At 41.6% G+C, this 13,843-nt stretch overlaps 2 protein-coding genes across 2 annotated transcripts in view; both read left to right on the forward strand.

The window, feature by feature from the left end:
• SLC24A2 (solute carrier family 24 member 2) overlaps positions 1-13,843 on the forward strand; it is a 235,674-nt gene that overhangs the window by 159,912 nt on the left and 61,919 nt on the right. Inside the window, exon 5 of the mRNA XM_055302669.1 lies at positions 13,243-13,293. Coding sequence (XP_055158644.1) covers positions 13,243-13,293 — 51 coding nt within the window. The remainder of the gene's footprint in view (positions 1-13,242; positions 13,294-13,843) is intronic.
• LOC129495210 (60S ribosomal protein L38-like) lies at positions 8,521-8,814 on the forward strand. Its single transcript, XM_055302668.1, has one exon. It carries the CDS (start codon positions 8,556-8,558, stop codon positions 8,766-8,768), a length of 213 nt encoding a protein of 70 aa, XP_055158643.1. The 5' UTR covers positions 8,521-8,555; the 3' UTR covers positions 8,769-8,814.

Below are 13,843 nucleotides of genomic sequence, written 5' to 3' on the forward strand. Positions count from 1 at the left end.
TGTCTAAAAAAACCTTACCCAGTTATTCACCTTCCTTTCCATGCATGCACCACATTTCCATTCATGACGTAATAGGTCATGCAGAGTTTCCTTGCTAGAAAAAAGTTTCAGAACCTTTTCTAGACTTCGGAGTGTACACCATCTTCTTTATGCTAGTGAGGATCAGCAAAAAGGATCCGACCCTTGGAGTGTAACAGTAGGATCATCCAGTATGCCTGTTGAGATGGGCTTTCTCCCCTGCTGGGTGGGGACTCTTCCCCATGTAGGACTCTTCCCATCAGACTCATAGGAGGAGAAACATTGTGTAGTTGTTAGACCCGTTGCGAAACCAGCCACCTTGGTTCCAACCCCAGCTCTGCCACTTACTTGCTGCATGATCCTGGGCACGTTATTTAACTTCTCTCTAGCTTGGCTTCCTTTGTAAAACAGGGAAGATAATAATATCTATCCCTTAAGCCTATTAAGCATACTCACTACAGTGCTATTCATAGGGCATGCAGAACATTGCCTGGCACATCATTAGTTCCATGTAGATGTTTGTCAAATAAATTGCTCTCAGTTGTTTTTTTTTTCTTGCAATCAACATATTTCCAGGTACTTTTCAGTAAACCAGTATTAAGTTTGAATTATCTTTTCTCTATTTTCCCTTAAAAATAAGCCTATTTGTATGCGCCAATTTTTTAGATCCCGTCATACCTATCTAGAACATAACATGGAAATGATTCTTTTTGGCAGTCTGGCCTTTCGTGAAGCAAAAGCTATCCTGGAGCTGTATGGCTGTAGTTTATGTATTTACAAAGTTGTACAATAAGAAGGAAATTGGCGTGACATAGTACTTAACTCATTTCCTTCCAGAAAGTCCTGATTTCATCTGGGGTTCATAGCTTTCAGATGTTCAGCAGACTAAAAAAAAAAAAAAAATCCTCTTCCTAACATATTGATAAAAATCTGGAAGAACAATTACTGTATTAATTTTTTTAGTCCTGCGGAAACATTGTTAGGTCACCATTTCTATCCATGGGGATTAGAAGGTCCTGTCATGCCTTGCCTCCTCCAACATCGTCAGATCTCTGGTCCACTGGCAGGCATTTGCTATTTGATCTAAGGTGTATAATGGACTATTTATGAAACATGTCTTCGTCTCCTTCCCTATCTTCACATCTGGATTTTAAACTCACTTGTATAGTTCCACATTATACCATATGGCATTTAATTAGGCATAATGGTAAATGGATTTACACTTAGATGAAATTTAGATGATTGCATAAATATTCTTTCTACTTTGAATTTGATCCTTTAAGGTCTTCATAACTTGGGGTGAGTGTTTCTATTATGGTAGGGATCCAAATAATCAATAAAGTGACATCCTGCACAATGCTGGAGTGCAAGATACATAATTATAAGGATAGTTTTTCTTTTCATCTCTTTCCACATTAGTGGCATTAATTTCCTGTTGTTTTCTCACTCTTTTTTCCCTCTTTTTCATCCTCTTCTCAAATTATTTTAACTTCTCAGATTTCTCTCTTATCCCTTGCCTTTTATCACCCTACCTCCTCCCTTCCCCCCCACTGAGATGGCTGGAGTTTTTTGTTTTGTTATGTTTTTTCATTTTGTTGCTTTTTCTCTCCCTCTAGGATGCTTTTCTTGTGTGCTTTTCTATATTGTTTGATGCTCAGTACATCATAGGGTAGAAACTCAGCTGTGCTGACCCGTGGCTGAATATAATTTAGCACTGATTCTCTCTGCCTGGCAAATACCACTGACTCCAGCCAGGCTGCAAGATGGGATCCAGGAGAACATCCAAGTTGTTCTCTAGCCAGCATGCAGTATCCATTCTCTGCACCAGTGGTTTTTTCCACTTCCATTTCCAAGATGTCACCGCCATTTTGCCTTCTGTGTGCTGAGGACTCTACTGATGATACTTTTGCACATGACGTAAATCCTCTTAAATTTACAGAGGCAATGAAAGGGATTCCAAGAGTTGAGGCCACATACATCTTCCTCCCTGCAGAGACACTGAAAACAGAATAGTTGAAACTGCAGGGTTAGAACACTAAAATGGAAGGAACCATAGGCATCAGTACCAAAGGCAACTCAGCTGAAGAAGATCAACAGTGCACTATTAAATAGAGATCTAATTCAATTCAACAGCGTTTGAACACCTACAGAGTGCCAGGAACGCTGCTGGGTGCTGAAATTAACAAAATAAATAAGAGGATTCTTTGCCCTGTAGGGCAGAAAGCAAATAGGTTAAGGTACATTTGATGAACACACAACAAAAGTATGTACTTGGAACAGACACACAGGAGGACCTGACTCCCACTAGGGATGGGGGCCGTTCAGGGATGCCGCCTGCAGGAGGGAACCTCAGAACTGGGTTCTGAAGGATTGAATAAACTAGGAGACCTAATAAAAGTCCAACATGAAAAGTGCAGGATTCAGAGCTATAATATTTTGATTTTGTATTTTGAAAGCATGACGCTGGAAAGAGTGAAAGGTAGGTGAGAGGTGTTGAGAGTAGACAGGAGGAGGTGAGAAAGATTGGGAATTGAGAGTTCAAATAAGACTATGGCAAGAGCCTCAGACTAAGGCAGGGGCAATGGGAATGGAGCAGGAAGGATGGAATTGAGTTTAGGGATGGAACTGATAGAGCTTCCGGACTGGTTGGGATGTGGGTGTTGCTTATGATGTGGAAGCATTAGCACCATCTGGGGCCCCACCCTCTGGATCTTGGTTACATGTAATATAGCCAAGCTCCTATGTCTGTGAAAGAAAGTGGGCCTGTCTAGACATGTACCACCTCCTTAAGTCCTTTTTTTTTTAAAGGGGGGGGGACAGGAAAAGGGAATAGAATGTTTTGCCACTTTAAAGACTTAGTAATATATATGTCAGTATCCTGCACCCAAACTTGATAAGACTTAATCAGAAAATTCATTTTGCTTGATTTCATGAATATAATCTTTCAATTTCCAGAGATGCAAAAATGTGCCCAAGATGTTAGAAAATGTCATTAATGAAAAGGTTAGCTTTCCTAACCCTTACCTACACAGGAAAAAAAAAAATTATCGAAAACATGTTTTAGAACCTTGCTATCAGAAGAGGTCAGACAGATTTTCTGAAATAAGAAATAAATTCCAAATGTTATACAGATGGTACCTGATACTGTGTGCTCTTTGCTATTCAAACTATAGTTTTTTACTATCTTTGACAATATCATTTTCTCCCTGGAGACTTCACCTGAAAAAGAAGATACCAGAAAAAGTATTAAATATTCAGCCAAAACTCTGAATTGATGCCCACAGAGACCATTAGAATGACAATCACTGGAGTAGGTAACATTTATTGAATACTTAATTTGTGCCAGACACTGTGTTAAGCATTTTATATAAATTAAGTCATTTAATTTTCACATCCACGCTATGAGATAGGAACTTCTATTATAGTCATTTAACATATAAGGATGGTGAAAGTTATAATAGTTACATAATAAGGAGTGATTGATGGAGCCATGTTCAAATCAAGATTTGTTGGACCCCAGAACTCACTCTTTTAACATTGGATGTACCCACTTTGCTATACAGTTGAAGTCCCTTTTGAATGATCCTTTTGAAAGTCAAAACTTAAAGGTGTTTATAATATCTCTTTGCCTGAGCTGGACATTCTTTAAATAATGCCAGCAGCCTCCATGTACTTGATGTCAGATTATACAAAAGAATATGACCTTCATAGACTTCCTTTGGCATGACGTAATTGGCCATTATTTTTGTCATTCTTTTCCTTTCACCTGTTCCTCCTCCAATATAAGCTTGTGAAATGGATGTTAGAACGTTTCTAATACTAGGTCAGTTATTGTTACTTACTATGTTAGCCTGGATATTCATTACTCACTGGGCTTTGGCACAATCATAGAATGATGGCTCCCATTGATGGAACACTTCCAATGTTCCAGGCATCAAGTAAAGCCCCTGACAACAACACAATAGGGAGTACTAGAATTAGCCCCATTATAGATAGGTAAACTAAGGAGTATTTTATTACAAAGGTACATATCTAATAAGAATTAAAGTCTGCATTAGAACTCACATCCATTGACTCTAAAACATATTGTACTGCAAGATCGCCATGTTCTGCATCATGGTGAGGTCTCTTGATAACAGATTCATGCTGATTTTGAAAAGATCAGAAGAATGCTATCCATTTAAAGGAAAACCAATAGATGCCTTAAAGCCATATTAATGCCTACCATGTTTTTAATGAATAATATGTGCCAATTACATGTTAAGTACCTCTAGTCCTCACCACAACCCTACAAGACAACTATTACTGTTCCCATTTTATGTAAGTGTAGGAATGGAGTATCAGAGAGGTTAGGTAACATGCCCAAAGTCTCATGGCTAGTATGTGGCAGACCCAGTTGTCAAGTCAAGGTCCATAGAGCTCCAAACTATCAAAGATATAGTTTTAGGCTGTATCATCACTTGCTTTTCTCCATCCCTTCGGGGAGAAAAACATTCTGACAAAGTATCAGTATTTAAAATTATGTTAAAGTTGTCATTGAGATTTTTAATTACACAATTAAAGGGATACTCATAAAAACCCAGGAAATCTTTTTTTAACCACACTGTTTTGGGTTGATCCTCTTGCATCGGTTGCTCACTGTTTTTCTTTAAAAATCCTTCCCAGAAACCTGCTTGCTCTGTCCTGTACTCTCTCTCCTGCCCCAAACCCACCTCAAAAGGAAAGCAACAGAACAGCACATCCAGGTCCCATTTTTCTTGTTTGATCATACAGAGCATGTAAATTACAGTGAAATATGGCCTGAGTCAGCTCCTCACAGGATGGAAATCAGTAACCATTGATATTGCTAAGCAACACCACAGAGGAGCAAGGCTGCAAATTAGGTGACAAATTTATAAGAAGTCGGAGTATCTGGGGACTCACTTGGGCATTTCATTATGGACCATCTGGATGATCCACAGTGATGACCACACATTATTGTTCACCGTTCGAGGATGATAATTCCCATGTAATTATGGCACCTCCCTCTGTGGTTCTAACTAGCCTCTCAGAACCTTTCACTATATTTTTCATAATCCAGACAGTTCCTTGCAAGATAATTGGGAACAGTTACACCTAATGGGCAACTTCCATTCTTTCCCAAAATAAGATTTGAAACAAAACATAAACGATGCCACTCCATTGGCTTGTGTGAAGGCAGAGTCAGCTGGGCAAGAACATACATACAGGAGGGAGTTAGTCACAGGATGCTAGCAGCTCCATGGGCCTGACATGGGCTCCACCTTGGTGATCCCAGAGGAGCTGGAGGTGATGAGGTTCAATTTGCCCCTAAGCCAGAGATGAGCAGACTGTGGTACGTACACCAGGTGAACTTTGTTAGCTTCGAGAGAGACAAGGAAGTGAGCCCAAGTCCTTGACTCTCTGGAGAAGACTTGCCTAGCAAGGACCCCTCCCAGTTCCAACAGCCAAGCTGGTTTCATTTGTTCTTTCATTCATCCAACTAATATTTATAAGAATTTGACCAAGCAACCTGATTTTAACCCAAAGATTACAAATTGATGAGCCAAATATGAGCCAGGTGGTGTTTTGTTTTGTCATTGCTGTTTTGTTGTTTTGTTTTGTTTTTTGAGAGAGAGCACCAGCAGAGAGTGGAAGGAATCTCAAGCAGACTCCCCACTGAGCGTAGAGTCTGACATGGGGCTTGGTCTCTAGACCTTGAGATCATGACCGGAGCTGATATCAAGAGTCAGGCAGTTAACAGACTCAGCCACCCAGATGACCTTCTAGGTGGTGTTTTTTAATTTGGAATTTGTTGCAACATTTTTTAAAAGACTTTATTTATTCATGAGAGACACAGAGAAAGAGGCAGAGACATAGACAGAGGAGAAGCAGGCTCCTTGCAGGGAGCATGATGTGGACTCAATCCCAGAACCCTGGGATCACGACCTGAGCCAAAGGCAGATGCTCAACCACTGAGCCACCTAGGTGCCCCCATTGCCAATATTTAAAAAGCAGGAGTTTTCACATAAAAATCCAGATATCTGGCTTCCCTTGAATAATCAGCAGATCTTTCAACACTGTACCCACGTTTCCACATGGAGCTGGAGGTGGCCATTGCCCATTTTTAGGCATGCACTGTCCAGGTGTCCATAATCACACCACTCCCTGTCCTTGTCTCCAGCCCACTCTGCTCACATCCCTACCTGGCGCCTGTGGCTCATTCATGCCTTGTCAGAATGCTTCTGTGCTCAGACACAGGCCAGATGCTGGGACTGTTCTGACTCCAGATTTGGCTGGTGATGTAACATCAGTGTTTGCTGGGAGCTGGGACCTCAGAATGATGTCAGCAGCTGGACGTTAACAAGGAAATATACAGAGTGGGGTGACAGAAACATCAGCAGTAACAAACCAGTGTGGCCAGGTTTGCAGGAAGCAAAGGGTATTTCACAAAGGGGCTAGATTCAACGGGCATGAAAATCAGGTGATAAATTTCTGAGCAGTCTGTTCAGAAATCCTACTTGCAACTCAATAGCTGATGGAAGTCTGTGCCCCAGTTCAACCCTTTATTTTCATTTGCACAGTTCTTGCCTGGCATCCAAAAGCCTAAGTGAGAGGTTTTCATCTCGCAGAAGAAAAAGAAGCACTCATTAGCATAGAAAGGGGAGAGAGAGTCAGATGTGAAGGAACTCCATAGAGCAAAGGCCTCTCTGGTAACACCTTGTGTGTGACATCCATGTGTTGCCATGTGTAGAGTACAGCTGTCCCTGGGCAAGTGTGTACATATTAAGAACTCTTTGGGAAGCTTAACACATGAACATTAGTGTGTGTCCACCCCCCCCACCCCCCACCACAGAATGGTAAGCAGAAACTTCGGCTGTGAGTCAGTACTTAGAAAGCCTCTTTTGAGTGAGAATTTGAAGGTTAAAATATTCCTTTCCTTCTGACTTGAATAGGAAGTGAGGACTCATGGCTGTTTCCTCATTTAACCTCAGTCTCTCCAAGTTTATTTTTAAGTTTAAAAAGTTACTTGCATTAGCATGAATTTGATATAAAAGAATAATGACCAAAGAAAGCCTTTTAATGGGAAGCAATTAATTGTGGTGGCTTGTGCAGCCCCCCCCCTTTTTTTTGAGGTGAAATGAAACCAAAAGCTTTCAATTGCACTGTATTGGAAACTACCTTTTAACTCAGAACTCGTGCTTATTGTGATGCAAGTTTTTCACAGGAAAAGACAAGAGAAAAAAAGTAAGGCCAGATATACTGCAAGAAACTTAAAAATTATATAGATCCACAAATATAAATGCTACATTTATGTTGGGGAGTGGGATGGGAAATTACAAATACTCAACTGTCACCCCCCCCTCCCCATTCACAACATTTCAATAATAAAAATAAATTCACAAGCTAAAAAAAAAAAGCCACCTCAGCCATGCAAAACATGGCTCTGGAAGTTAGCCAGGGCAGCCTTTACCAAACTGAAAGTTTTTCTTTAGATGGTTTTCCTTGTGTTTAAGGGAAGAAGTCTAGGGGTTTTGTTGACTTGCACATGGCAAGCATTGGTGTCCACCCTCAGAGATGATCAGAGCTTGAATAGGATTCAGCAACCTCTTGCTAGGCCAAGTTGATGTTCATGTTGGAACTTTGGCAGACAGTGAAGAGGGGTCCTAGTTACTAAAGATGTCTGTGCCACCCCAGTGCAAAGTGCTTTATATGCTTGTCCTCATCTGATCCTCCAAAAACCCTCCTGAGAATAGGTAATTATTGTTCTTGTCTTTATTTTTTTTTAAATCTATTTATTTATTTTAGAGAGAGACAAAGCATGAACAGGAAAAGGGGCAGAGGGAGAGGGAGAGAGAATCCTCAAGCAGACTCCCGACTGAGCGTGGAGGCTGGTGCAGGACTCAATCCCAGAACCCTGAGTACATGACCTGAGCCAAAATCAGGACTCAGATAGTAGACCAACTGAGCCACCCCAATGGGGTTCTTGGCCCCATTTTAACTGAAGAAGAGATTGAGACTCAGAGAGGATCACCGGGCTCATAAGTAGTAGAGCCACTACTTTGACTTAGCCAGCTTGTCTATCTCACTCAGAAGCATTCTTAACCTTGATAATGATGTCATGGCATCCATGCCTGCCTTCCTAACTTCAGCTTCTAGGGAAGTTCAACAAACCAAAGCATCCTAAACCTCACTGTCATTTGGGAGCTGTGCATTTATATGTTTTATTTAAGAAATGTGAAGAGAGTGTTGATAAGAGAAAAGCACTGTTCTAGGTTCTCTTGGAAGAGATCTAAGAGGAAGAGGGTCTCAGTCTCCAACATGTGGACAACCTACTTGGAGACACTGGCTTGTGTGCAAATATTAGAAGGGAAGGTGCCTAGGTCCCGAGTAGAACACAGGTGGTCAGATGGATGACAGGTCATGTGCTATCCCATAAGTAGTAGAGCCACTGCGGGTAAAGGGGAGCTTGGGGGGCAATCCGGGGTAATATGCAAGTGGGTGCTGGCCGCGCGCTGACCCCCGCGACCCCCGTTGCCATGCCTCGCAAAATCGAGGAAATCAAGGACTTCTTGCTGACGGCCCAGCGAAAGGACGCCAAATCTGTCAAGATCAAGAAGAATAAGGATAATGTGAAGTTTAAAGTTCGATGCAGCCAATATCTTTATACTTTGATCATCACAGACAAAGAGAAGGCAGAGAAACTCAAGCAATCTCTGCCCCCAGGTTTGGCAGTGAAGGAGCTAAAATGAACCTGGCCCACTGATTTGAACTGTATTAAAATTTTAAAAATTCTTAAAAAAAAAAACAAAAAAAACATGGTTATGGTCCATGTTTTGACATTCTCCATAGATCTGAGAGGAGAGGACTAATGAAGAAATTTCTTTTACATGCTGGTCCCAACATAGTAGAATAGCTTTTGTAGTTGAGCAACAAATAGCAATTTAAAACCTCTTTAAGTAGTGTTGAATTTGTTTTAACAAACCTATATAAAATACCAAATTCTCTAACTGCTCTGCTCCATGTCCCCATGGGTTCTCCCTCACTCTTCTTGATGGAGCTTGTGGTAGTGAAGCTGCCCCTTACTATGGCTTAGTCAGTGTTGTTATCTCATCTATCTCACCTTTACCACAACTTTATGGGACTAATATATTTATGCCTCTTACAGCTGAGGACACCGAGGCTTGGAGAGGTCAAGCAATTTGCTCAAAGTCACACAGCTAATAAGTGGCAAATCACAGATTCAAGTCTACACCCTGGTTTCAAAGCCCATGTCCTTAATTTCCATTTGCTACTGAAAATAATCCTTCCATGGGTTGATCTAATTCAGTATCTGCACACACCTTCTGGTGTGTAGTAAAGGCAACTTTACTGAGAGACTACCTTTGTATTGAGAATGCCTTAATTTTTAGGTCTTCCACATTCAAACCAATACCAAAAATAAAGAAGCTCCTTGACTTAAAAAATAAGTAATCATTTTTTTCCTATAGCTAACATTTAAGTAATAAATACTTGTTCTCACTGATTCCCCACCCCCTCTATTTTTCATTCTAATAAAATAAACCCAGCATAGATCCTTCTATTGACTTTCTGGCTTATATATCAGAATTTGAGGCCTGAAAGGTGAGAAGTCACTTTTCTCCTGCTCCTGTCTGGGGAGATTTGCTGAAAAGGGGGTTGAAAATACCAAAGGCCTCAAAAGTGGAGCTGAGAAAGTCGGTGTTGGAAGGAGAAATCTGTACCCATACTGTTCCTTTTTTTTTTTAAGATTTTATTTATTTATTCATAAGAGAGGCAGAGACACAGATAGAGGGAGAAGCAGGCTCCCCACAGGGAGTCCAATGAGGGGGGGGGTTTGATTTGGCTCAATCCCAGGACTCCAGGATCACACCCTAAGGCAAAGGCAGACACTCAACAGCTGAGCCACCCAGAGGTCCCAACCCATGCTGTTCTTAAGAAAGGAGATCAGGGGCCTCAAAAACTAGCTCTTTTTCACAGATTCTTTGATCCTGAAGATAAGACCCTTCCCTTGACTCACCAATCATGAAGTGTGGACAGGAATCAGAAGGTACCTTAAAGTAGGTCGTTATGTTGCAGGACCTGGAAAGAAGTGGATGGAGGAATGACAAAAGGCTCCATCCGTCCTAGAGAGCTGGGAGCATGGATGCCGGTGGCCGCAACTATCCAAATAGTGTGAAAGGAAGTGTGGTCACCATGTCAGGCAGCATTCAGATCGGCTTACAGGCTCAACTCCAACACCAAACACTGGGTTCTGGAATTTTTTCTTAGGCTGTGTGGGCTTCTTAAAGAAATGTTGCAGTGAAGAGACACCAGGTGGTACCCAGGATGATATTCACTGGTGATTCATCTCTCTTCCGATCCTCACTGCCTCTTGCTCAGTTGATATGATAGATATTGCAGTGGGGATTAAACATCCCTCTCTTGAACTCCCTCACTTCCTCCTATCCCATAGAAATTCCACTTGGATGAGGCTGTGTTGGAATCCTAATCCAATAGTGTAATGGTACCTTGGTTAGTCTCTGTGGGGAGTGTGCTGACTGAAGCCATTTCCCCTGGAAGGTGAGTTTTCATTCATGCCTCTTCGTCCCTCTCAGGCCATGGCGGCTGAGACCACTCTCTGTGAGGCATCCATGGTCTGTAGGATACCAGCCAGGTGCATGATGTGCTCTGGCTGACGTATGCATGTCATGTTCATCCTAGTTGCATGCCATACCCCTCTTCCTGCACCCCCTGAGGCCCTTGTTCAGGAATGAGAGCCACTACCTCTTGGAGATGCAACCCTACCGACTCCAGGATGCTGTCTTGAACATCTGAAAACACGGGAACACTGAGCCTAGCATCTCACCATCCCTTCGCAGTGTGCATTAAAGACTATTCTAACAGGGTCGCTTCCTTCCCATTCTTTTCTGCCTTTGCCTCAGTAAGCAACAAACATGATTCGCTTCACTGGGGAGGATCTTCTTCCCTTGCCTTCCTTCCTCACTGTGCTTTGAGTTGCTGTGTCTCCTGTTGTTCTTTGGCTTTTCACTACTTGTATTCCTTCTCTTCCACCATCTTTAGCCTCATTTTTGGTACGTTCTACTCAGTTCTTATCGCTCTGTCCCATTCATCCAAGGGAGCAGCGAAGAAACAATCTGGACCCTGCCATAGCAGCAACAGTGTGTGAGCTTTGTCAGACATGAACAGTTTCAATTTCAACTATGTAAAAATAAAACAACTGAAGAATATGTTTGTATTTATTTATACCTGATTTCACAAGAGATGGGGTAAAAAATAATCACATCTGCCACAAGCAGATGTTTGACAGTTTGTAACTGATACATAGAAAACAGGCAAGTGTATATGGAGAGGTTGCATCTAAAAAGACAGATCCATAAAATTGCAGTGGTGTATCTTTCCTGTATAGAATATGGTTTACACCCAACTTGGCAAACCCAGAGCCATCCACATTCTGTTTCCTGAGCAAATAGTTGTGAATACCAGCTGCTTATGCTACTGCTTTACCTCAGGGGAAGAGTAGAGGCTACAAAAAAATTAGCTGGCTGTGTAATTTGTGAACTTACTATAAGGTTTTATGCGCATGCATGTGCACGCGTGCACACACACGTGCATATATTATGTGTAAAGCCACCATGAACATGCGTTTAATATTTATGAAGGTATTTAGATCATTTAAAAATTCCAAGCTTGTGTAATGTCATATGTATAATAGACTACTGTTCTTAAAATATCTAGAAAAAAAATTATATTCCACTGAAGGCAATCCCCAGAAGTCATTAAAAAGACTTTCTTGTTATTTACACAAAATTCAATTTCTTATTGGAGTACTTGCACGTTTTGTATCTAACAAAATCCAGAGTAGACAGGTTTTTGCAGAAAGATAAGGATGAGGTGATTTTTCTCCTCAAGGCATAATTTTGCATTGGTGCATTAAAACAGCTTCAGTAAAAATTTAGGCGAAATGGAAAAGGGATACATATATACACACACATTATATATAATATATATATAACATATATAATGCATAATATAAATACAAAATAGAAGAATATTTATTATTATTGTCTTTTAAGCTAGCTCCTTCATCTTGCACACAAAACCCATCAATTATTAGTTGATTTAGATGTGGATTTTCACTGGCTTCCCAAGTTAATGAGCCAGGGAGGCATTCTGCAGAACCACAGGAATATCTCTTGAGTCTAATTAATTTCTTGAGGTTTACTGGGAGACTGTTGTTATGACCAGGAAAAAAAAATATTTTTAACCTGTTCACAATGTTGCTTAAAACAATCTGGAATTTTCAGATGAACAAGAATAAAAGTTTCTATTTTAGAACTGAAGTAAGAAAAACAGGGTGCATCCCAGCCTCGTCTCCTCCCCAGCCCCAGCTGACTCAGCACCCCCAGCTGATTCAGCACAGCTGTGCTTTCCGCCAGTGGGGCCCACGGCCACTGGAGCCTTCAGCGGCCTGTGCACAGGAGGGGCTGCTGGTAGGCTCCCGTGCCCTGCCATCCAAGGAGCAGCAGGCGATGCTCGGTCTGGGAGACGCGGTGCTCCGTCACCTGCCTGAGCCAGGTGCCTTCCCTCTTCTTCCCAGAGCACTCTGCACCTTTTGCAGCTCTTCTCAGCAGGCTGTACTCATGGTATTCACTGTTTTCTATCTAAAATATGTGCTAAAAGTGAAAGGGGAGGTTAGAGCCCGGTGTTGCATTTTGGGTTTTCCCAGGTAGCCACCTTAATCTCCGGGAAGTGGTTGTGTCGGAGGGGAGCCATTGAACCGAACCTCTGGGCCCATGATTCTGCGCAAAGGATGCCAGTCTGCAAGCCTCACGGGGCCTGGACATTGTCCTTGTTTGACCCTTTCTCCTGGAGTGTCACCTCTATAAAAATTATAGGGCCAGGCTAGACCCGGTGTGAAGTTCTCTTGCCACATACTCTGTTTCATCAGATGTTAAAATAACTGTGTCCTCTTCTGTAATGCAGGGCACATCCTACCCCCAGTAGAATAATATATTTTAAGTGATTTCTGAAAATGGGCCGTGAAAGCTGTCTGCCACATGGCCCATGTTTGCACATCCCTATATAGTTACGATTGCGGAATTTGACAGTATAACTCTGAATCTGATTAATTAAGAATGTGTAAAAACAAAGTTCTTGCATTACAGCTCGTTCCTTATCTTTGTGTCTTTTACTGTGATGTTGTAGAACTTGGATCATATGGAAAACTAAAATATTATGACACAATGACTGAAGAAGGTAAGAATGATTTTAGAATTGTATGCATTGGCTTTTTTTTTTTTTCATTTCTGGTGTCTGGTGCTTGCCCATTTTTTTTCATCTTTCTTTCCTCTTTGCATGACTTCAGTGACATTGTGTGATTTATTATTCTTTCCACATTTTCGTCTAGTTTTTGCCATCATGTTTATTTGGGATTGGAGACGTGCAATACCATGGGTAATCATGTTATTCCATTCAGATGATCCAAACCATCTCAGTTGTGTAACATATTCAGAGAAATGGTGTCGGCAACATAAGCGCAAGTACACACTCATGTGCCACCATTGTTTCCCACACGTGCTCACAACAACACATAGAAACACGCCCGATCAACACTCTTCTCTTAATATGCCCTGAATTTCAGAGTGGGTGGGTGTTCTGATCTGTGCAAAGAAATGGGTGATATAAAGCAACTCTCGCACCCAAAACCAGATGGAGACCTGTTTCTGATGCACTGGGCTGTGGCCTAATGTCCTAAGCCCCCACAGTCCCTGTGCCCTCATCTAAGAGCATTACTCTGAGAAGCCAG

Source organism: Nyctereutes procyonoides, unplaced genomic scaffold (assembly GCF_905146905.1).
Source record: "Nyctereutes procyonoides isolate TBG_1078 unplaced genomic scaffold, NYPRO_anot_genome, whole genome shotgun sequence".
In the NCBI taxonomy this organism is placed as follows: Eukaryota; Metazoa; Chordata; class Mammalia; order Carnivora; family Canidae; genus Nyctereutes; species Nyctereutes procyonoides.